We start from the raw sequence: 23,478 nt of genomic DNA, 5'->3' as shown, positions 1-23,478 counted from the left end.
ATTCATATTTGCATGTATAATAGAGAAAACATAGATCCAAGGTATTTAGGGTTGCATGTACACGTAGGAGAGTTAGAATGCTCATAACCCAATAGTCTCGACATCCTCGCATCCCAAGGCGTAGTCTACAACCTTCCACCAGTCACGAGCTCTGTCCTTCAGTAGACATGGTGTAAATCTAACCTTTGCCACCTCGGGGCAGAGTCTAGTCTAGAAAATTCATAGAGTGTGCTCCCATCGCTTACTAACAATGGGGTCCTTCTTACCGAAGAACTCGGGAGCCCCACATGAATGAAACTCTCGAAAATTCATAGAGTGTGCTCCCATCATAGCCACAATCTTAGTACATAATACGCCCAAACGCTCATCCAGAATCTCTATAATGCCATCCTTGATCGTACCAAAGATCATAGGATTCTTCTCTAGAATATTATCGATAAACTCTCGCATCTATTCATCAACCGGTTCGGCCTTAGAGCCCGAACCTGAATTAAAACCATCACCAGAGTCTCCTCATGACCACCATACTGTAAATGAACAATGCAAACCATCAGAAACACTCAAAGAATCCCACACCCTACAAGCCCCTTAGTATTTTTATGACTTACCATGATTCGAGTATGATCCTGTGTTTTCAATAGTACGGTCCCAATACTACCTTCCACACCTATCCATAATTTCCTCAAGGATCATCTTGAATCCTCTAAGTTACCTTCTCATAGGGATACTTCCAGCACCCACTAAACAACACACCAATCACACTAAATACTTCCTATGATCTCTTAGGATTCCATAGCCCACCCTTCCATCAGCTACTAATGAACCTCTACTAATGTCAGCTAACTACTTCATGAATACAATTACATGTAACAAAGCTTAGATAATCCTTCGATTAAAAGACTCAACCCTACAATTTTTAGACTCTTACAAGAGCTGCGTAATAAGGCAAATTCAATCACTCTAAGATTATTTAACCTTTACTGCATGTAACTTAACATATTCATATAATAATGATCTTACATGAATATGAGTCCCACAAAGCACAAAGCAAGCAATATTTGGGCATCGAATAATCTAAACCAGTGCATCACCTAATCAGGCCATTTTATCTGACATCTGAAATCCATACTAGCATGCAAATCTAAAAGCTCAACCAACAGGAATATAAAGAGATCTCTCCTCGCATTCTATAAAGCAATATTGAGCAGATCCTTAGCCCTAACCTAGCATGCAATTCGTGTAACATATAACATAACATCATGTATGGGTATTATGGGAATCACTTACTTGAGCTCGGCTGATTGCACACATCGCACCCCTTTTCTTTATAAAAAATCTTTTAGAAAATTCATTTTCTTTTAAAAAGATTAACAATTCCTCATTTTGAGTTCATACACACCCAAGAATATGCCCGAATCCCATAAACCAAGGCTCTGATATCAACTTGTAACGTCCCAAAAATTCATAGTAAAATTTTCATTTTTAAAACAATAAACCATTCAAATAAGTTGATCCAAAACCAGTCAAAGTGAATATATCATTTCAACATCAGAGTAAAAATCACAAATAGCGAATGCAGAAAACTCTAGGGGATGTTGTGCAGTCACGTCCAGCCCTTCCCTTTGGAACCAGAAGTACCTAAAACCATAAACATAAAACTGTATAAATTTTAGTGAGTTCCCCAAATACCACATACGATACACACATTAGAGAAATTTATGTGACAACCATAATCATACAATCACTATCATGCCATGAGTCTTTTTGCCAAGCCGAGGGCCAAAACCCAGGTCTTACAAATAAGTGCCAAGAGCCACCTCCTGGTTTTCCATGCAAGTATCACAAAGACAACTAGCATCCTACATATAACTACCAGGGTCCAGATCTTGGGCTTGCATACAATTTCCAAGGGCCACCACCTGGTCTTCCTACATAACATAATCCAGTGGGCCAACGTTGATGCCTTTGACCCACGAGTATAGTGAGGAGACTCACCTAAACTATTCAACAGAAGCCTAACAGCTACCTCGGCAACAGAACAACTAACCCAAGCTTCCTAAGGCCAAACTAAAACCAATCGTTATTCAAATACTTAATTCTACCCAAGTTTGACCAAAAGTCAACAGTCAAAGCTAAGGTCGTAATTGTCAACAACAACCCTCCGTGTCGTGGCCTTCCTTGGCCACGTCATAGGCAAAAAAAATGCCAAAGAAATCATTGGTTCCCTAGTTACCACACCACGGGGACTAGTCTAAACAACTCAAACAAGCTTAATCTATTTTCTTCTGATTTCAGGAGCTCCAAAGCTCATATCTGATCCCTTCCATGGTCTTAATGGATAAATTTTCATACTTTATCCATTAGGAAGTTCCAAACCACCAAGATCGAGACTTTAAGTCTCAAAGGGACCCAAAAATGCATATTTTTAACTTAACCCATTAAGTCCAAGTCTCTAATCTTCATATCTGAATCAATATGATTTTTAGATTTATAAAGTTTCCAACATTATCCATAACAAGGTCACAAAATTTTAAGATCTAAACTTTAGGCACTAGAATGACCAAAAGGTTCAAATATGACAAATGAATAGATCTATGAAACTAACGAGCAGGTTAGAAGCTTTTTTCTCATAATGGTCCATGAATGATGTAATCTTGCTAGATCTATACATGAACTCTTCTTCTATAAACTTTGCCACCACCTTGATCTTAAAGATTCAACATTCCAGTGGAGAAATAAGCTCATAAATGATGCCAAGGCTAAAAAACAAGTGAGAGGGGGATAGGGTTTTCAAGGAATGATTTTAGGTGATGGAGGCTGATAATGAGAGGGTTTCCTACAAGTTAGAGCCCTTAATTAGGTTCTAAACTGAAGATTTAGGGTTTTAATCTACCTAGATTACGCACTGCATAACATAAATTATGCCTTGCCTAATTCATTAAACCCTCGTTATGCCCTACGTAACTTTAAATTGTGCCATGCTTAATCAAAAGTCCTTATTTTCCCCTTCAACTTCAAACAACCATAACTTCTTCATTTCAACTCCGTTTTCGGTGCTCTTTATATGCGTGTAAAGATATTGAAGAGCCCTACAATCCTATGTAGTTACTTGTGGCTTATCGCATACCGAACTAAAAGTATAATCCACCCAAAAAGCCCGATCTATAACTTTTCCCTTTTTACCCTTAGGTTCCAACACACAAATCAAGGGATTAAATCCCACCATCACATTATTAATGTGACATCCCCAAATTCACAGCCAGAAAAGACCGATTTGTTTATGCTATATTTGAAAATCATAGTATATTATATAATGCGGAATTTGTTCCCAAAAAAAATATGAAAAAGAATTTATCAAAGCATTTCCGTAGAAATGTATTATATTAAGAACTTTGGGATATCATTGTTAATACAGATCAAAAGCATAAACATAAACAACATAGGTATTATAATATCTATTCATTCTAGTAGCCTATAATCCATTGATATCTCATCAGATGATCACTCATGTGCTCTTTTTCCACTACCTGTATATGAGAAAACTGAGTGGGTCAGGCTTAGGAGCTTGGTGAGCACATAGGGTTTTCAACCTGCAATAAATAAGTTTATTAATTTCATCAACCAACAATAACCCGATAACCCATTCCCGTTATCCTCACTTTACTTCCCTAAAACACCTATCGTAAGGGATCTAGCCTAAGGATTATCATCGGGATGGACACTACTGCTAAGGGGTTTCCTCAACAATAAATGTCCGTAAGGTAACCATGAGGGGGATAGAGTACACCAGTGAACACATCGTTCACAAACACCTACAGGTTGCAGGCCTACTAGCGTTCCACTTGACTGTCTAGAATAGTCTGTGGTTGACATCTATACTCTGCTAGATGACTGGATCAACAACAACAGGCCTCTCATCATTTTATTTCATCACACACAAACTATTTCATCTACCCATATTTTACCCCAACATATTTGTAGATATAAAATACATATACAGTTTAAATCATTTAAAACATGTATAATAGTGTTCGTCTAACATAGATAACAAGTATATAGATAATATGCACACATAGAATGTAATTTATATAAAATACTTCATATCTATGCGTAAGATGAAAATAAATATGCACTCACTTTCGTAGCGGGAGTAGATAGAATCTAAAAACGATCAATAGCTCGTGATCGTCAGGCTCGGGATGCAGAACGGCTTCAGAAAACGAGAGAGAGAAGGAAGATTTGGTGTAAGAAGTGAATGAGGTTGAAATTGATATTTATAGGTTGATTTCGGCCCATTCACGTCATGAGAATTCATTGCTCACGTCGTGATCCATGGCTGAATCACCTCGTAGCTTCGACATCTACGTTCTAGGCTTAAATAGTGTGTCTTTGACTCCTCACGTCGTGAGAATTCATTACTCACGTCGTGAGCTTTTGAGTTATCATTTCGTAGACTTTTAGCTTTGAAATGTGGCGTTTTGACTCCTCACGTCGTGCGAAAAGAGGCTCGCGTCGTGAGTCCATTCAAATTAGGGTTTTTGACACGTGGCATGCTCTTAGACAGCTGTATCTTCGGAAGGTCATAACTTTTGCATACGAACTCCGTTTTTAATGTTATTTATATCCACACGTAGGTTGAGACGTACTATACAACTTTCATTTACACCCCTAAGGATAAAAAGTAGTTTATCATAAACTCAATTTTTACGTTTCCCAGTGTCATGTCGGTTTTGACGCAAAACTTCGACAGGTCATATCTTCTTCATTATAACTCGGATTTCGGCGTTCTTTATATCTCCAGAATCCTTGTCCCGACCACTACAACTTTATTCATAGATATTGGACCTATCTATTATTTTATTTTTGATGCTTATTTTTATTCTTTACTTATTATATCTTATAATTAAGTATGAGGCACATAATACTAAGATAATTCCTATTTATTATTTCAAAGTAGGTTATAAGTGTTGACCCTAACTATTACACCATTAAATTAATGCTTAGGTCCCGTTTGATAGTTTATGTCTGGGAAAGTGTTGTCCAGTAAAGTGTTGTCTGGGAAAGAAACCATGTTGTTTGATTGTACATCTGATTGATTGTGCTGAATGTTGAAAAAAAGTAATAATTCAATAAAAATAAATATAAAAAAAAGTTATGTAAAAATATTAATAATCCAATAAAGAAAGAAAGATGCGGGGTTTGGTGTATAATTGTCTTTCCAGCCCATTCAGCCAGAAAGGTATGATTTTGGGGCTTTCTGGGAAAGACATATCTTACCGGAAAAGACCCCTTATTTTGTGCAAATCAAATAGTCTTTTCGGTCCATTCAGCCAGAAAGATCTGTTTGGACCTGGAAAGATGCATATCAAACGGTGCCTTAGCCTAGAAACACGAGCATTACAGTTCTCTCCTCCTTAGGATGATTCCGTCTCGGAATCATGCATCAGCAAACAGATGTGGGTAGCGACTCATCGTGTCACTCTCTGCTTCCCAGGTGAGGTTCGGCCCATTCGTATGTTTCCATCGTACAAGTACTAAGTCAACCATCTTGTGGCACAACTTCTTAGTCTTAAGGTCAACAATCGCCTCAAGCTCTTCAATTATCCTCTTATTTTCATCCATCCTTAACTCTGAAACTAGAATTATATCGGAAATTTCTCTCGTAAACCTCCTCAAGTAACACACACGGAAAGTGTTATGAATACCATCTAGTTCTTCTGGAAACTCTAGCTTGTAAGCTTGGTTCCCAATCCTCTAAAGAACTTTGAATGGTCCTATAAACCTTAGACTCAACTTTCCTCTCTTTCCAAATCGTATAAGTCCCTTCCATGGTTAGACATTGAGCAAAACTGAATCCCCAACTTTAAATGTCAGCGGTCATCTTTTCTTGTCAGCATAACTCTTTTGACAATCCTGAGCTGCTAACATCCTTTCCTTGATCACTTCCATCTTTTCAGCAGTCTGATGGACTATCTCGGGGCCCATAAACTGCTTTTCTCCAGCTTCAAGCCAACAAGATGGCGTAAGACACTTCTGTCCATACAACGCATCATAAGGTGCCATCTTAATGCTCGAATGATAATTGTTGTTGTAGGAAAACTCTACCAGAGGTAAGTGCTCATCCCAATTACCTTGGAATTCTAGGGTACATACTCTCAGCATATCTTCCAGTGTTTGAATCGTACTTTCGCTTTGACCATCAGTCTGTGGATGGTAAGTTGTACTTAAACACAACTTTGTACCCATTTCTTCCTGTAGAATTTTCCAAAACCTTGATGTGAAACGAGTATCATGATCTGATACAATTGTTAATGGTACACCGTGAAGTCTTACCACTTCCTTCACGTAAGCATTTGCAAGCTGATCCATAAACCATTTCTCATTGTCTGCTATGAAGTGTGCACTCTTTGTGAAACGATCCACGACTACCCAAATCAAGTCGTGACCGTTCTTCGTTTTGGGCAGTTTAGTCACAAAATCCATGGTGATATCTTCCCATTTACCGATGGGTATAGGTAAAGGTTCTAAACTACCATACGGTTTCTGATGTTGTGCCTTAACCCTTGCACATGTTACACATTCATCCACATACTTTGCAATATCGAGCTTCATCGTCAGTCACCAGTAGTAGCGTTTCAAATCCCTATACATTTTAGTGCTACCTGGATGAATCGAGTACATAGTTTTATGAGCTTCTTCCATCAGAAGATCCCTTATTCTTCCCATCTTAGGTACCCAAATTCTATCTTGGAATACCCTTCAATCCTTGTTTATTTGTACCAAATACCAACATTTTGCCTAAACGTTCTTCCTTTCGATCATTTTCCTCCAAAGCTTCTTCCTAAGTTTTCTTGATACTTTCCACAATCGTCGAGACAACTTCAATTCGTAGCGATCTTGGCCTTTTTCTTTCAAAGTTTACTTTTCAACTTAGAGCATCAGCTACAACATTTGCTTTGCCAGGGTAGTAAAGTATCTCACAATCGAAATCTTTGAGTAACTCTAGCCAACATCATTGTCTCATGTTCAATTCCTTCTGATTAAAGAGATACTGGAGACTCTTATGATCAGTGAAAAGTTTGCACTTGGTGCCATAGAGGTAATGCCTCCATATCTTTAGGGAAAAAACTACCGCTACTAACTCCAGATCATGAGTGGGGTAGTTCTTTTCATGCTCCTTTAATTGTAGAGATGCATATTCTATCACCTTTTCTCTTTGAGTTAGAACACATCCTAACCCGACTCCCGACGTATCACTATACACTTCGAAATCTTCAACTCCATCGGGTAGAGAAAGAATTGGTGCTTTGCACAATTTCTTCTTTAGCTTCTCGAATGCCTCATCGTGTTTCTGACTCCATGCATATGTGGCTCCTTTATGGGTCAAAGCTGTCAATGGAGCAGCTATCAAAGAAAAGCCTTGGATAAATCTTCGGTAATATCCAGCTAATCCCAGAAAGCTTCGAATCTCCGTGGGACTTTTTGGTCGTTCCCACTTCATTACAACTTCTATCTTTGCTGGGTCAGCCATTATTCCCTCTTGGTTAACCACATGACCCAAAAATTGGACTTCTCGAATCCAAAAATCACATTTGGAGAACTTAGCATACAACTTCTCCTTCTTCAGAACTTCTAATACTTCTCTCAGGTGCTTGCCATGCTCCTACTGACTCTTTGAGTATATTAGAATGTCATCTACGAACACTATTACAGATTTATCGAGGAATTCTTTACAAACCATATTCATCAAATCCATAAACGTTGTTGGAGCATTGTTCAGTCCAAATGACATAACTAATAACTCGTAGTGTCCATATCTTGTTCTGAATGCAGTCTTCTCAATATCCGGCTCTCTCACCTTCAGCTGATGATATCCTGACCTAGGATCAATTTTTGAGAAATAGTTTGAACCTTTCAACTGATCGAATAGGTCATCAATCCTTGGCAATGGATACTTGTTCTTCACCGTTTCCTTGTTCAGCTCTCGGTAGTCTATACACATCCTCATGCTTCTGTCCTTCTTTTTTACAAGTAGCACCGGAGCTCCCCAGGGTGATGAACTAGGTCTAATAAAACCTTTGTTCAATAACTCTTGAACTTGCATCATAAGCTCCTTCATCTCCATCGGTGCTAGTCGGTATGGTGCTTTCGCTATTGGTGTTGATCCTAGCGACAAATCTATTCGAAACTCCACTTGTCTATTAGGGGGAAATCCAGGAAGATCTTCAGGAAATACTTCCGGATAGTCACACACCACGGGTATACTTTGTATCTTCTTCTTCTCCTTCTTAGTATCAATCACAAATCCCAAGTATGATGTACATCCTTTGGACAAACATTTTCTGGCTTTCATCAAGGAAATGATTCCAGAATTTACTCTATGTTTGTCCCCATACACCATAAATAAATCTTTTCCAGATGGGTTTACTCTTACCATCTTCTTCTTGCATAGTATCTCAGCATCGTACGTACTAAGCCAACCCATTCCTAGCACGATGTCAAAACCATCTAACTCAATGGGCAGTAATTCCTCGTGGAATTTATTCCCATTCAAGTCGATGACGATATTTTAAATACAATTACTAACAGGTATGAACTTTCCACTGGCAACTTCTACAACTATAGTATTATTAAGTTTATCTATAGGCAATGGTAGTCTTCTACCAAAATTATGTGATATTAATGAGTAGTTTGCTCTTGAATCAAATAATATATTGGCAGGCAATCCATTTACGAGAAAGGTACCTGAAGCAACATCTGCTTCATCCCTTGCTACTTCCAGTGTCATCTGGAAAGCCCTGGCTTTCGGTTTCGGTGGGACATTGGGCCTTGTAGTCACCTTCTTCTTCGGGTAGTCCTTCAAGATGTGCCCTTCTTCATTACACCCATAACAAACTTTCTTGTCGAGGGTGGATTCATTGGCATAGTGCCTAGGCTTTCCACACTTAAAACAAGTGACTCCTCCTTCACATTTCCCTAAGTGCTTCTTCTTGCACTTCTCACATCATTTCGCTTCACCTCCTCTTCCTCCAAACTTCTTCAAATCAGACTTCGAAAATTTTATTTTCTTGTTGGACCCTAAAGATCCATCAAACTTCCTTTTATCACCAACTTCAACCTTGTTGGCTGCTCTTCCCTTGAGCATCTCCTCAATAGACTTAGCAACCTAGATAGCTGCCTCCAGAGTAGGTTCCTGACGTACTGGCACAGCGTACTCCCATGGAAGTCCTTTTGCGTACTTGTCGAATTTTGTCAATTCATCTGGGACGATGTGCAAAGCAAACTCCATTTTGTCTGTGAAGGCATTGGTGTATTCATCAATGGACATGTTGTCCTTCTTTAACGTTAGGAATTGGTTCTCCAGCTCTAGCAGATTTTGGGCCAAGCAGAACTTGCGTTTGAAGTATACTAAGAACTCTGTCCATGTCAGTTGTAGTGGCTCGTTGGGGCTTATGGTCTTCCCCAGAGTGTTCCACCAACGAACAACGCCACCTCTAAACTGACGTACTGCATATGTGGTTTGTAGTTTGCCCTTGCAATCACATGTTATGAAAGCCAACTCCATCTCTGAGATCCAATCCATAATTCCAATTGGATCTTCTTTCCCAATGAAATTCGATGGCTTGCAAGTTGTGAAGTCCTTATACTTGCATCCATTCCTCTCGACTCTTTCATCTTTGTTGTTCCTCCTAACCACTGGTGGTTCAGCTTGACTACCAGTCCTACTGTAATTCCCTTCTTCTGAGTGTCCGTCATTCAGCTCAAGCTGTTCAATAGGTATCGTAGGTTCACCCCTATTTTGTTGAAGTAAACGCCTTGTCTCCTCCATCAGGCGATCCAACATCATCTGGATCATAGCTTGTACCCCAGCCATCATCATTGGCTCAGGTGCAGCTGCTACAACATGTACTTGTTCAATCACTTGGGGTTGTGGTTGTTGATTGTCATTTACATTGGCATTTTTTACTCCACTTTGGGTTCTTGTCATGATTTGTAATGCCCGTAGATCCGCACTAGTCAATTTAGAGATAATAGGGGTCGAAAACGACTTTTCAACAAAAGATTATTCAGAATAAATAATCTTAACCAAGCATTATAATATGTCTCAAGGGTTCCATACATATAAAGAGCGCTGAAATCCGAGTTATAACGAAGAAGTTATGACTCGTCGAAGTTTAGCGACGGAACCGGCACAGCACCCCGAAGACGTAAATAGTGAATTTATGATAGAGCTTCTTTTAGCCTTAGTAATCTAAATGAAAGTCATAGAATATGTTAACCTGAGAGTGTCCATAAAAAGAATGCCCAAATCTGACTTCTTATGAGGAAGTTATGATTTTTCGAAGTTTCGGCTTAGCGGTGTACAGCCCGAAGTTCGAGTATTAGATCGAGCGGTTTTTAGCCGACACAACCTAAACGAGAATTGAATATCTCGTTATTAGTAGCGTAACGATAAAAAGACAGACGAAAATGGACATCGGATAAAGAAGTTATGAAATTTTAACGGACCAATCCTGTCCCGGCCTGTTAAAAATATAACTTTAAAAATAAAGTTAAATTAGCCGACGGAGTCTAAACGAAAGTTGTAGAATACGTCTCCACCTACGCGTGGATATAAATAACGTCAAAAACGAAGTTCGTATGAACGAGTTACAAATTATAATAGCATATTTACGTATTAAAATAAAATATAAATCATATATACGTACACATATATATACATATGTATATATCATTAGAAAGGTATCGACGATGCGGTCATTATAAGACTGATGTTGAGTTCTTTCGACATTATTTTAGTGCAAATATCATTAAATCTATTTAAAATAGTATTATAAAGGGGTGTTTAGTTTTTTATATAACTATAAGGTCATTAAGTAATTATGGAGGGTAGTTTTTGTAAATTCAATTACTATAAATAAGAGGCTTGGGCTCTCATATTTCTTGCACCATTCTCTTGATTCAAGAGTCTTTCTCTCCTTATCCCTCGAGCATTTCGGTCCCTCGTGATTCGACTTCTCTTTCTGTAGTTTTAGTATAGTAAGGTGAGCGCTGAAGCGCTGCACGAATCTTTCTTAGAAAGATTCAACAACGAAGTTCTGCCCCTGCAGAGCCCGACTCCTAGCTAAAATCTCCATGTAAGTAAGTTATGTTTACCCTGTTTTAAATATAGTTTATATTTAAAATTAGTATTTATATTATAAATTTATAATAAATATTTGAGCTATTATTATGACTTATATAAGTGTCGTTATAATATCTTTTTAACTACTCGCGGTACAGAGAATCTAGTTTAAAGGGCCGCATAGGGTTGTTGGATTTCAGAAGTGCTATACGCCAAAATGGTCCCGCCCTCCGGTGTTTTATGCTTGGCCCCTCTCTGTACATAGTGGTTGGAAAGTATTATTTAAACGCTTATATAATAATAATAATAAGACTAATAATTAGTCACGGTAAATAATAGTCTAAACTCTAGTGGTGATAATACTAAGTTTCGTCAAAGGAAATTATTTTAAAGTAAACGAAGCGCTGTCCGAGTATCGAGTCACCACCTTCTCAGGTGAGTGCATAGTTACTTTCATTTTATACATAGATATGAAGTATTTTATATAAACTACGTGTTATGTGTGCATATTATCTAAATGCTTGCTGTCTATGTTGGATGAACGTTTTTTTATACATGTTTTAAATGATTTGAACTATATATGTATTTTAAATATACAAGTATGTTGGGTATGAGATGGGTAGATGAATGATGAGAGATAAAAGATGATGTGAGTAAACATTGGCAGCTATAGACTTAGTGCCTAACAAATAACATCGGCAGCTATGGACTTAGTGCCTATTGGACAAACACTCGTAGCTATGGACTTAGTACCTGTTAGGAATTGGTAGCTATGGACTTAGTACATGTTAGGAATTGGTAGCTATGGACTTAGTATCTATTAGATAAACACTGGTAGCTATGGATTTAGTACCCAGCAGCTATGGAATTAGTGCTTTACGAACGAGCATTGGCAGCTATGGATTTAGTGCCAGTCCTATAACCCTGGAAGCAAGGGACTTCGGAATAAACGAATGCAGGATAAATGACTCTTAGGATAGATCCTTAAGAGTAAAGAAGACAATGGGGATGGGTAATTGGGTTGATTGTTTGATTGTTTAAACATAATAATTATATTATTGTGGGTTGAAAACCCTATGTACTCACCAGGTTTCCCAACCTGACCCACTCAGTTTATTTATATCACAGGTGACGATGTGAAGTTACCTTACACTAAGAGATTAAGGAGATATAGATCACTAGTGATAATGAATGTAAGTTCTGTTTATGCTTATGTTTATGTATTGACGATGACATCCCAAATGTTTTAAAACGAATTAAAAATACTTTTCTTCGGAAATGCTTTGATAACGTATTTATCATGTTTTACTAGGGAACAAATTCCACAACGTTTTTATTAAAAGAGGTACTCTGATTTTCATAAAGCATAAACAAAATCAGTCTTTTCTGGCCGTGAAAATGGGGATGTCACAGTTGGTATCAGAGCATTAGTTTAAGCTAACTAGGAATATGGATTTATTTCTAGACTTAAACTTAGAATGCTAAGTGATGATTGTGAGATGTGAGCACTAGCTTATTTTAGGAATTATGACTAAAATGTTTTTATGTGCTAAATGCTTTGTGATTTATATGTTGTTATTTATTCGGATCTATGGTCTGTTGCCGACCGGATCTGGAAACCTTATGTGTTTAGGATTCTAAACGTACGACTACGATATTAGAACTAGCATATAAATGTTTCGGAGTGATAAGGATGATTCAAAACTCCAATCCTAAATAAAGAACTAGATTCACCTTATTCAGTGTATAGATCAAAATAGCAAGAACCCACAGTGGAGCTGGGAATACAAATGGGAATTGGAATCAACCCCCGGTGATTCAGCAAATACATGTTGTAGTCGAAGATGTATCCGAGCCAATCACCATGGATGGAGTACAAGCCATGATTCGGGCTATGTTAGCTGAACAAATGGAAGAAATGAGGCGGATGTTGAATAGGGACGAACCTACTATACCCATTGAGCAGCCCGAGCTGATTCCCGAGCAATCAGAGGAAGGGAACTACAGCCGCCAAGTGAGTCAAGTGGGGACTCAAAGTGAACGAAGGGATGGCCCGGAGAGGAGAAACGACAAGGACGGGCGAATGTACAAGAATTTCTTGGGTGCGAAACCACTGAGTCTCTTAGGAAGCCTGAAGCCGGTTGAGATTATGGATTGGATCTCCGAGATGGAGATGGTGTTGATGAGTATGTCACCGCATTCACTGAAAGGATGAAGCTATTTCCCTACTTGGTTCCTACTGAACTCTCGAAGATTGATAGATTTGCTAACAGATTGCACACTGACTTTGGCCCAATGGTCAAAATGGCAACTACTTTGAAAACAGCCGTTAGAGAAGCTAAGAACATAGAGACCCAGATAAGAGAAAAAGGTCTAGAAAGAGATGAGGCAGGAGAAAAGCGGAAGTTTGAAGGATCTTCAAGGTCCAACAAAGAGAGCAAATTCTAAAAGCTTGGAGGAGGAGAAGGAGGTAAAGCGAGATGGTGCGATAAATGCAAGAAGAAGCATTGTGGGAAGTGCAACGAAGAAGTGACTTGTTACAAGTGCGGAAGGACTGGTCACTATTCCAAGGATTGTACACATAATGATAAGGTATGCTAAATATGTGGAGGCAAGGGGCATATGTCTAGAAATTACCCAAAGAAAAATGAAGCAGCAAGACCAAACACACCACCAAGGCCAAGGGCATTCCACATGATCCTCGACGAAGCAGAAAACAACATGAGGAACCAAGGATGAGGAATCCATACCCGAAGACCGAGTTATGAGGTAGCCTAAGAGATAGAACAATATGATGTAGCCTATTAGAGGCATAGTCTAAGGTGAACTTGAACACCTATGTAATAGTTTCAAGAAATAATGAAGCCTTCGTTTTGCTATCTGATGTGTTAAACTGTTGTGTGATTTTCTTGTATGGTGACTTGGAAAACTGTGAGACAATACTTGGGATGAGTATGAGTAGGTGTGAAAGGTAGTAGATGCATATACTACCAGAAGCACAGGACTCACACTTGGATCAGGGAAAGTCACAAGGTTACCAAGAAGCTAGTAATTGATACCGTTTTATTCAAGTATGTCGTTACCATCGTTTCGGTAATGACAAAAAAGATGATTGTTATTTCCGACCCTAGTGGTCATATCAAATTGAGTCCGATTTATCAAGAAAGGTTGCTTGTAGCTAGAAATGCTACCTTTTAAGATGTGGTTAGAACATGAAGGAAGGTATAGTCTGTTTTGGAATTTGACTCTAAAAGACCTGAGTCCAAGCGATGCATCATGCGAGGGGAGGTCATTAGAGCATGACCCATCAGTCTATTATGATAATCGAAGGAAAAAAAATTATCTCAAGTTTGTTAAAGAAGGAGTCTCTAATAAAGATCGAGACCGCACCATGAAGATAATGATTTGGAAGTCTAACATGAGATAGAGAGCGAGTCCAAGATCGGGCAGCGCCTGTAGTCAGGAAGTCTTAGAGTTAGATACTCATTCGAAGAAACATCAAAGTTACGGTTATTACTTAGGATGAAGAGATATCGTATGGAGTCATCATGTGAGTCCTATTTCGTTGATGATTCCGGGACGTAATCATCCTAAGGGGGAGATAATTGTAACGCCCGTAGATCCGGGCTAGTCAATTCAGAGATAATAGGGGTCGAAAACGACTTTTCAACAAATAATCTTAACCAAGCTTTAGAATATGTCTCAAGGTTTCTGTACATATAAAGAGCGCTGAAATCCGAGTTATAACGAAGAAGTTATGACCCGTTGAAGTTTAGCGACGGAACCGGCACGACACCGCGAAGACGTAAATAGTGAATTTATGATAGAGCTTCTTTTATCCTTAGTAATCTAAATGAAATTCGTAGAATATGTTAACCTGAGAGTGTCCATAAAAAGAACGCTCAAATCTGACTTCTTATGAGAAAGTTATGATTTTTCGAAGTTTCGGCTTAACGGTGTACAACCCGAAGTTCGAGTATTGGATCGAGCGGTTTTTAGCCGACACAACCTAAACGAGAATTGAAGATCTCGTTATTAGTAGCGTAACGATAAAAAGACAGACGGAAATGGACATCGGATAAAGAAGTTATGAGATTTTAACGGACCAATCCTGTCCCGGCCTGTTAAAAATATAACTTTAAAAATAAAGTCAAAATTAGCCGACATAGTCTAAACGAAAGTTGTAGAATACGTCTCCACCTATGCGTGGATATAAATATCGTCAAAAACGGAGTTCGTATGAACAAGTTACAAATTATAATAGCATATTTACATATTAAAATAAAGTATAAATCATATATACGTACACACACACACACACAATATATATATATATATATATATATATATATATATATATATATATATATATCATTAGAAAGGTATCGATGATGCGGTCATTATAAGACTAATGTTGAGTTCTTTCGACATTATTTTAGTGCAAATATCGTTAAATCTATTTAAAATAGTATTATAAAGGGTGTTTAGTTGTTTATATAACTATAAGGTCATTAAGTAATTATAGAGGGTAGTTTTTGTAAATTCAATTACTATCAATAAGAGGTTTAGGCTCTCATATTTCTTGCACCATTCTCTTGATTCAAGAGTCTTTCTCTCCTTATCCCCCGAGCATTTCGGTCCCTCGTGATTCGACTTCTCTTTCTGTAGTTTTAGTATAGTAAGGTGAGCGTTGAACGAATCTTTCTTAGAAAGATTCAGCAACAAAGTTCTACCCCTGCAGAGCCCGACTCCTAGCTAAAATCCTCCTGTAAGTAAGTTATGCTTACCCTATTTTAAATATAGTTTATATTTAAAATTAGTATTGTTATTATAAATTTATAATAAATATTTGAGCTATTATTATGAGTTATATAAGTGTCATTATAATATCTTTTTAACTAGTCGCGGTACGGAAAATCTGGTTTAAAGGGCTGCATAGGGTTGTTGAATTTCAGAAGTGCTATACGCCAAAATGGTGCCGCCCTCCGGTGTTTTATGTCCGGCCCCTGTCTGTACATAGTGGTTGGAAAGTATTGTTTAAACGCTTATATAATAATAATAATAAGACTAATAATTAGTCATGGTAAATAATAGACTAAAATCTAGTGGTGATAATACTAGGTTTCATCGAAGGAAATTATTTTAAAGTAAACGAAGCGTTGTCCGAGTACCGAGTCACCACCTTCTCAGGTGAGTGCATAGTTACTTTCAACTTACACATAGATATGAAGTATTATATAAACTACGTGCTATGTGTGCATATTATCTAAATACTTGCTGTCTATGCTGGATGAACGTTTTTTTTATACATGTTTTAAATGATTTGAACTGTATACGTATTTTAAATATACAAGTATGTTGGGTATGAGATGGGTAGATGAATGATGAGAGATAAAAGATGATGTGAGTAAACATTGGCAACTATAGACTTACTGCCTAACAAATAACATCGGCAGCTATGGACTTAGTGCCTATTGGACAAACACTGGTAGCTATGGACTTAGTACCTGTTAGGAATTGGTAGCTATGGACTTAGTACCTGTTAGGAATTGGTAGCTATGGACTTAGTACTTATTAGATAAACACTGGTAGCTATGGATTTAGTACCCAGCAACTATGGAATTAGTGCTTTACGAACGAGCATTGGCAGCTATGGATTTAGTGCCAGTCCTATAACCCTGGAAGCAAGGGACTTCGGAATAAACGAATGCAGGATAAATGACTCTTAGGATATATCCTTAAGAGTAAAGAAGACAATGGGGATGGGTAATTGGGTTGATTGTTTGATTGTTTAAACATAATAATTATATTATTGTGGGTTGAAAACCCTATGTACTCACCAGGTTTCCCAACCTAACCCACTCAGTTTATTTATATCACAGGTGACGATGTGAAGTTACCTTACACTGAGAGATTAAGGAGATATAGATCACTAGTGATAATGAATGTAAGTTCTGTTTATGCTTATGTTTCTGTATTGACGATGACATCCCAAATGTTTTAAAACGAATTAAAAATACTTTTCTTCGGAAATGCTTTGATAACGTATTTATCATGTTTTTACTAGGGAACAAATTCCACAACGTTTTTATTAAAAGAGGTACTATGATTTTCATAAAGCATAAACAAAAGCGGTATATTCTGACCGTGAAAATGGGGATGTCACAGTCTATACACAAAATCAGACGTTCAATGTGTAGTGACGAGAATTAAGATAGGAAAACTTTATCTACGATAGACATATTAAATCTTCCTTATTACTCCAGAACGTTTACATGGTAGTTCTAATATCGTAGTCGGATGTTTAGAATCCTAAACACATAAGGTTTCTAGATTCGGTCAGCAACATACCATAGATCCGAAAAGCATATAAGGTATCTTTATAGTTATAGCTATAACACCAAGCATTTAGCACATAAAATCATTTTATGCATCTTTCCTAAAATAAACTAGTGCCCATGTCTAAAATATAACAGACACTCATCTCACAATCATCACTTAGCATTCTAAGTTTAAGTCTAGAAATTCTACAATTTCCTAGTTCGCTTAAACTAGTGCTCTAATACCAACTGTGACATCCCCAAATTCACGGCCAGAAAAGACCGATTTATTTATGTTTTATTTGAAAATCAGAGTATATTTTTAAAGAAATATAATGCGGAATTTGTTCCCAAAAAAAATATGAAAAAGAATTTATCAAAGCATTTCTGTAGAAATGTATTATATTAAAAACTTTGGGATATCATTGTTAATACAGATCAAAAGCATAAACATACACAACATAGTTATTATAATATCTATTTATTCTAGTAGCCTATAATCCATTGATCTCTCATCAGATCATCACTCCTGTGCTCTCTTTCCACTACTTGTATATGAGAAAACTGAGTGGGTCAGGCTTGGGAAACTGGTGAGCATATAGGGTTTTCAACCTGCAATAAATAAGTTTATTAATTTCATCAACCAACAATAACCCGATAACCCATTCCCATTATCCTCACTTTACGTACTTAAAACACCTATCGTAAGGGATCTAACTTAAGGATTATCATCCGGATGGACACTACTGCTAAGGGGTTTCCTCAACAATAAATGTCCGTAAGGAAACCATGAGGGGGTTAGAGTACACCAGTGAACACATCGTTCACAAACACCTACATGTTATGGGCCTACTAGCGTTCCACATGATTGTCTAGAATAGTCTGTGGTTGTCATCTATACTCTGCTATATGACTGGATCAACAACAACATAGAGGCCTTTCATCATTTTATGTCATCACACACCAACTATTTCATCTACTCATGTTTTACCCCAACATATTTGTAGATATAAAATACATATACAGTTTAAATCATTTAAAACATGTATAATAGTGTTCGTCTAACATAGATAACAAGTATACATACAATATGCACACATAGCATTTAATTTATATAAAATAGTTCATATATATGCGTAAGATGAAAATAAATATGCACTCACTTTAGTAGAGGGAGTAGATAGAATCTAAAAACGGTCAACGGCTCGTGATCGTCAAACGAGAGAGAGAGAGAGAGAAGGAAGATTTGGTGTAAGAAGTGAATGAGGTTGAACATGCTATTTACAAGATGATTTCGGCCCATTCACATCATGAAATTCATTACTCATGTCGTGAGCTTTTGAGTTATCGTTTCCATAGACTTCTAGCTTCGAAATGTGGTGTTCTGACTCCTCACGTCGTGAGAAAAGAGGCCCACGTCGTGAGTCCAGTCAAATTAGGGTTTCTGACATGTGGCATGCTCTTAGACAGCTGTATCTTCGGAAGGTCATAACTTTTGCATACGAACTCCGTTTTTGACGTTCTTTATATCTATGCGTAGGTGGAGACATACTCTACAACTTTCATTTAGACCCCTAAGGATAAAAAGTAGTTTATCATAAACTCACTTTTTACGTTTACCAGTGTCGTGCCAGTTTTGACGCGAAACTTCGACATGTCATATCTTCTTCATTATAACTCGGATTTCGGCGTTCTTTATATCTCCGGAATCCTTGTCCCGACAACTAAAACTTTATTCATAGATATTGGGCCTATTTATTATTTTATTTTTTATGCTTATTTTTTTTCTTAAATTATTATATCTTATAATTACGTATAAGGCACATAAAATCACATAATATTCAAATAATTCCTATTTATTAATTCAAAGTAGGTTATAAGTGTTGACCCTAACTATTACACTATTAAATTAATACTTAGCCTAGAAACACGAGCATTACAATTAATGTTCCATAAGGTCCAACTTTACTTTCTCAAAGCCTAAATCCTTTTCATGATTAAATTTCAGTCCACAACCCTGAACTAGGAAATGGCCCGAAACAGGGTGTAGGGCCAGTCCAGACGGTGGGCAACCCGAGTGACCGTCCACGGCCCACGACTCCTGGGGGCCCAAAATTTATGGGCTATATAGTGTATATATATATATATATATATATATATATATATATATATATATATATATATATATATATATATATATATATATATAATTATTATCAAAATGATTTTTAGGGCCTAAAGTTGGTTCAAACTTAAATTTGCTCAAAAGATAAGTAATTTGGCTTGTTTGTTATTGTTAATTGAATGTGTTTATAGTCAATACTAAATGATATTTTTTTTTTTTTTTGAATCTTTATTATATTTATCTTTAAGGGGCTTGTTTTTTTCTTTTCGCCCCGGGTCCCATATACATTTGGACCGGCCCTGACATGGTGTTACACATGTGGCCAAAAAGTACATGTCCAATGAAATTAATACCACCACCATATCATAATAAACCTAGGAGACCAAAGACCAAGAGAAAGCGTAATGCAGACGAAAGGAATGAAAGTCAGAAGCATGGTGTAAGTCAACCTGGGAGACTTACCATAAAGTTTCTTAATGTTAGGTGTGGGAAATGCAACAATAAAGGTCGTAATTCCAAGTCTTGCAAAGGCCAAGGAGGGAATGCATGATGCAATCAGGGGATGAAAAGAGGCTTAAGTCAACTAGGGAATAAATGTGGCAGTTTCAAGCATGAGTTTGTTCATATCTAAGAGGTGCGAACCACCACAACCCTACCACGGAAACACACCACCATTTCAATTGTTGATGTCTAAGGGTTGCGAACACAGATGATGAGTACGGAAGAATATGGATATCATCAACAGGTTGAAGATGGAGATCGTCAGCAGGTTGAAGATGGAAGAGTGCCTGAAGTACCTTCCTATAATTATTTTAGACAAGATTGCAAAAATGGTCCCTATGGTTGGAAAGACCAAAATACCCTCCTTTTTTTGTAGGTAATGGCACATTTGGATTGATGTTAGTGTGAGGACCAAAACCAATAAGAGGTAGAATTCATATATGTCCTTCATAACCAAAGGTATAACCAAAAATTTGAAGTAATGATCAATATAGCCATAAAAATTAAAGTTGTATCGTGATGGACCGAATTTTGTGATTTGGATTGTGAATTTGTGATTTTGTGTTTGACCTGTTATTTTATCAACAATATAAAATAAAATAAAAATTAATTTTTGTTATTTTGGCATGTGTGATTTCCACTGTCTCATCTGTAATTTCCTCTCTTCAATCTCATTTGTAATTTCATCTCCTCAAATGAGATTATACAAAGGTCTAATCTATAAAATTATATATTAAACATTTGTATAATCTTACTTGTGTAAATCTTATGGGCTAATGGAGGGAACCAATCACAAAATCGCAGTACATAAAGAAATCATAGCCCATTAAGTGGCATGCGCTTTAGAAGTTTAAGTTGCTCTTTGAATAATTTCTTAACTTCTAACTGTTTTTTGGAAAATAATTATATTAATTAGGCTAAATTTGTCTTGTTTTTTTCTTGTTTGTATGTTGTTGTTATTATTATTATTATTATTATTATTGTTATTATTATTATTATTTAATTTCAATAAAAGAACCAAGAAATCAAAATGATTCGCGCATGTGAAGTTATCCTCTGGGATTTGCTAAAAACCAAAACCACTGAAGCTAATAATTCTTAATGGAATAGAATTTAATCTGATCTAATAAATTACAAAAAGGAGAAACTAGCATTCGGAATCTTCAACCCAATCAAAAACACGTAGCCTTCCATTGATCCCCTTGAAGGAAGTTTCCGACAGAATACACACCCACCCGCTCCGCCGGAATCTGGCTACTCCACGTCACCCTCCCCGTCAAATCCGCCCCTTTCCCACTATTCTCAAATTCCCCATAATACAGCGTCTTCAAAGCAAAATCCCCCGTCCATGGCATCCACCCCTGCGGCGTAATCAATGCCTCCAGCTTACAATCAATAAACACCGTCCTCGAAAACTCCTTCCATGGCCTTCCCAGGAAATTCTTATGAACTTTAGGGTTACTGTAGTACAACCTCATGTACTCTTCAGTCCCGTTGACCAAACAGTTCCGGAACACAAATCCCGTTGACTGCGCCGGATCTATCCTGCCATGTGCAGTCACGGCGTTGTTCTCCCCCTTTTCCGGCTTCACTTGACGGGGACGAACCAGGATTGTGCAGTCTTGGAAGATGGAGGCGGAGTTTCCGAATATGAAATCGACGTTACCTTGAATGCGACATGATTTGTAGAATTGACGGAGGGAGTGGGCGTAAAGAGTGTCTTGATTGCCTAAGAATTCGCAGTTTTCGATGACGGTGTGGTCGCTGTCGGAGCGGAACGCCACCGCCTGGTGTGCGTCGGGACCGGCGGTATTTTCTATCGTTAAACCGCTTGCCATGAATCCGTCGCCGACTACCCCTGCAACATAAAAAAAAGAGGTTTATAAATAAATAAATAAACATAATTTTAAAAATTAAACCAAATAAAACATAAATCGAAATACAAAATCCTAAATTTATCCAATTGGTGGAAAAAGAACTTGTTAAATTAAGTAAATTAAAGATATCGAATGTAGGGTGTGACTTACCGACTGTGGCTGTGTTAAAAGTTGAAAGTCCAGGCTGGCCTACGTTCAAAGACCCTGTAATTACGGTTTTGCCCATCCCATCCCCCAAAAGCACCACGTTCTGCTTTTCCAACCCGACCCGAACCGTTTCCCCATAAATTCCGGCCTTCACCCAAATCACGAACCGCCGCCCGGAACCCCAATCCGGAGCTGCATTCACCGCCTCTTGCACCGTCTCGTAATCACATTCGCCGTCTTGCTCACACACAGTCACATCCGCCTTCAATCCCGCCGGAACCCCTAATTGTGGTCCATCGCCGCCGCCGGAGCTACCACCACCCTCCCAGAATCCATCTCTCTCCGTCTTGGGCGGGCTCCACGACGCCGTCTGGTCGCCATACACATCGTATGCCATCATCATGCTTAAAGCGTTGCTGGTGTAATCGATTAACGTGTTCAGAAACGACATCGTTTCGTTGATCATTTTTGTATTGTTCACGTATTTGAGCGCGGACCAACAGTCGTACTGGTAAGCCAATCCGGCGCTGGTCCAAGCACGTCCATCCTTCATCTTGCCACGTGGCAACGCCTCGACCGTTGATTTGAGTCGGTAGTCTGAGTTTCGGAGATGTTCGATGCAATTATTAGCGGCGTAGGTGTGATTGATGAGGCCTTTGGATGCTTCGAGGATCGATTGCACCATGGACTGAGCAACATGGAGGTTCTCGGAGGAGACTGATAACGCCGACTGAATGATTTCCATTGCATTTCCTTTTGGATACCGGACGAGTGAAGATTCACATAGCTGTGGATACCTCGTAGCCTTGCAAGCCTGATGGATCTGATCGGACGATGATGGTTCGTTTTTAATAGACGGAGGATGGATGCGTCGGTGGCGTGCGGCGGCGGAGGAGGAGGTGGGGTTAATGAAAACGAGAATAGAGATTAAGAGGAGGGAGATTATAGCCATGGAGATAACGAGTCGTGATGTGGAAATTGGGTGATAAATTGGTTTTCTCCGATGCATTTGATCAGCGATTTATAGATTTGATTTGAAATTAGTGGTGGATAATCAAATTTGGAAAGTAGCGATTAGTGTGTGTAATGTGTGAGTGAGTTTGGAGTGAGATGGCGTGGGACTGTATGGCTTGTTCACGGGTTGCATAGTATCTACCCAACAAAATCAAATTTTACATATTTTTGATGGTTTTTTGTGCGAAAAGATAAGTTTTATATTCTTCTAATTATGTGTTTTCATTTTATTATTATGTTATTTTTAATTTTTGGTTTCAATTTATTATTGTAATGTTTTATTATTTATTGTAAAAATTTATTTTTTTTATTAATTGTGGGATTTAGAAATAATTATTTTATATAATAATTATGCATCTTTGGAAATAT

At 37.8% G+C, this 23,478-nt stretch overlaps 1 protein-coding gene across 1 annotated transcript; it reads right to left on the bottom strand.

Moving 5' to 3' along the window:
• Nucleotides 1-21,154: 21,154 nt before the first annotated feature.
• LOC145031537 (Plant invertase/pectin methylesterase inhibitor superfamily) lies at nucleotides 21,155-23,215 on the bottom strand. Its single transcript, XM_078980114.1, has 2 exons — nucleotides 22,099-23,215; nucleotides 21,155-21,929 (listed from the first exon to the last, which is right to left on the bottom strand). Exons 1-2 carry the CDS (start codon nucleotides 23,102-23,104, stop codon nucleotides 21,244-21,246), a joined length of 1,692 nt encoding a protein of 563 aa, XP_078836240.1. The 5' UTR covers nucleotides 23,105-23,215; the 3' UTR covers nucleotides 21,155-21,243.
• Between the last annotated feature and the right edge of the window lie 263 nt (nucleotides 23,216-23,478).

This window comes from Lactuca saligna, chromosome 2 (assembly GCF_052625555.1).
Source record: "Lactuca saligna cultivar CGN05327 chromosome 2, ASM5262555v1, whole genome shotgun sequence".
Lineage (NCBI taxonomy): Eukaryota > Viridiplantae > Streptophyta > Magnoliopsida > Asterales > Asteraceae > Lactuca > Lactuca saligna.
Note: the sequence above shows the minus strand (reverse complement) of the source record. Positions and strands in the feature narration are given on the sequence as shown.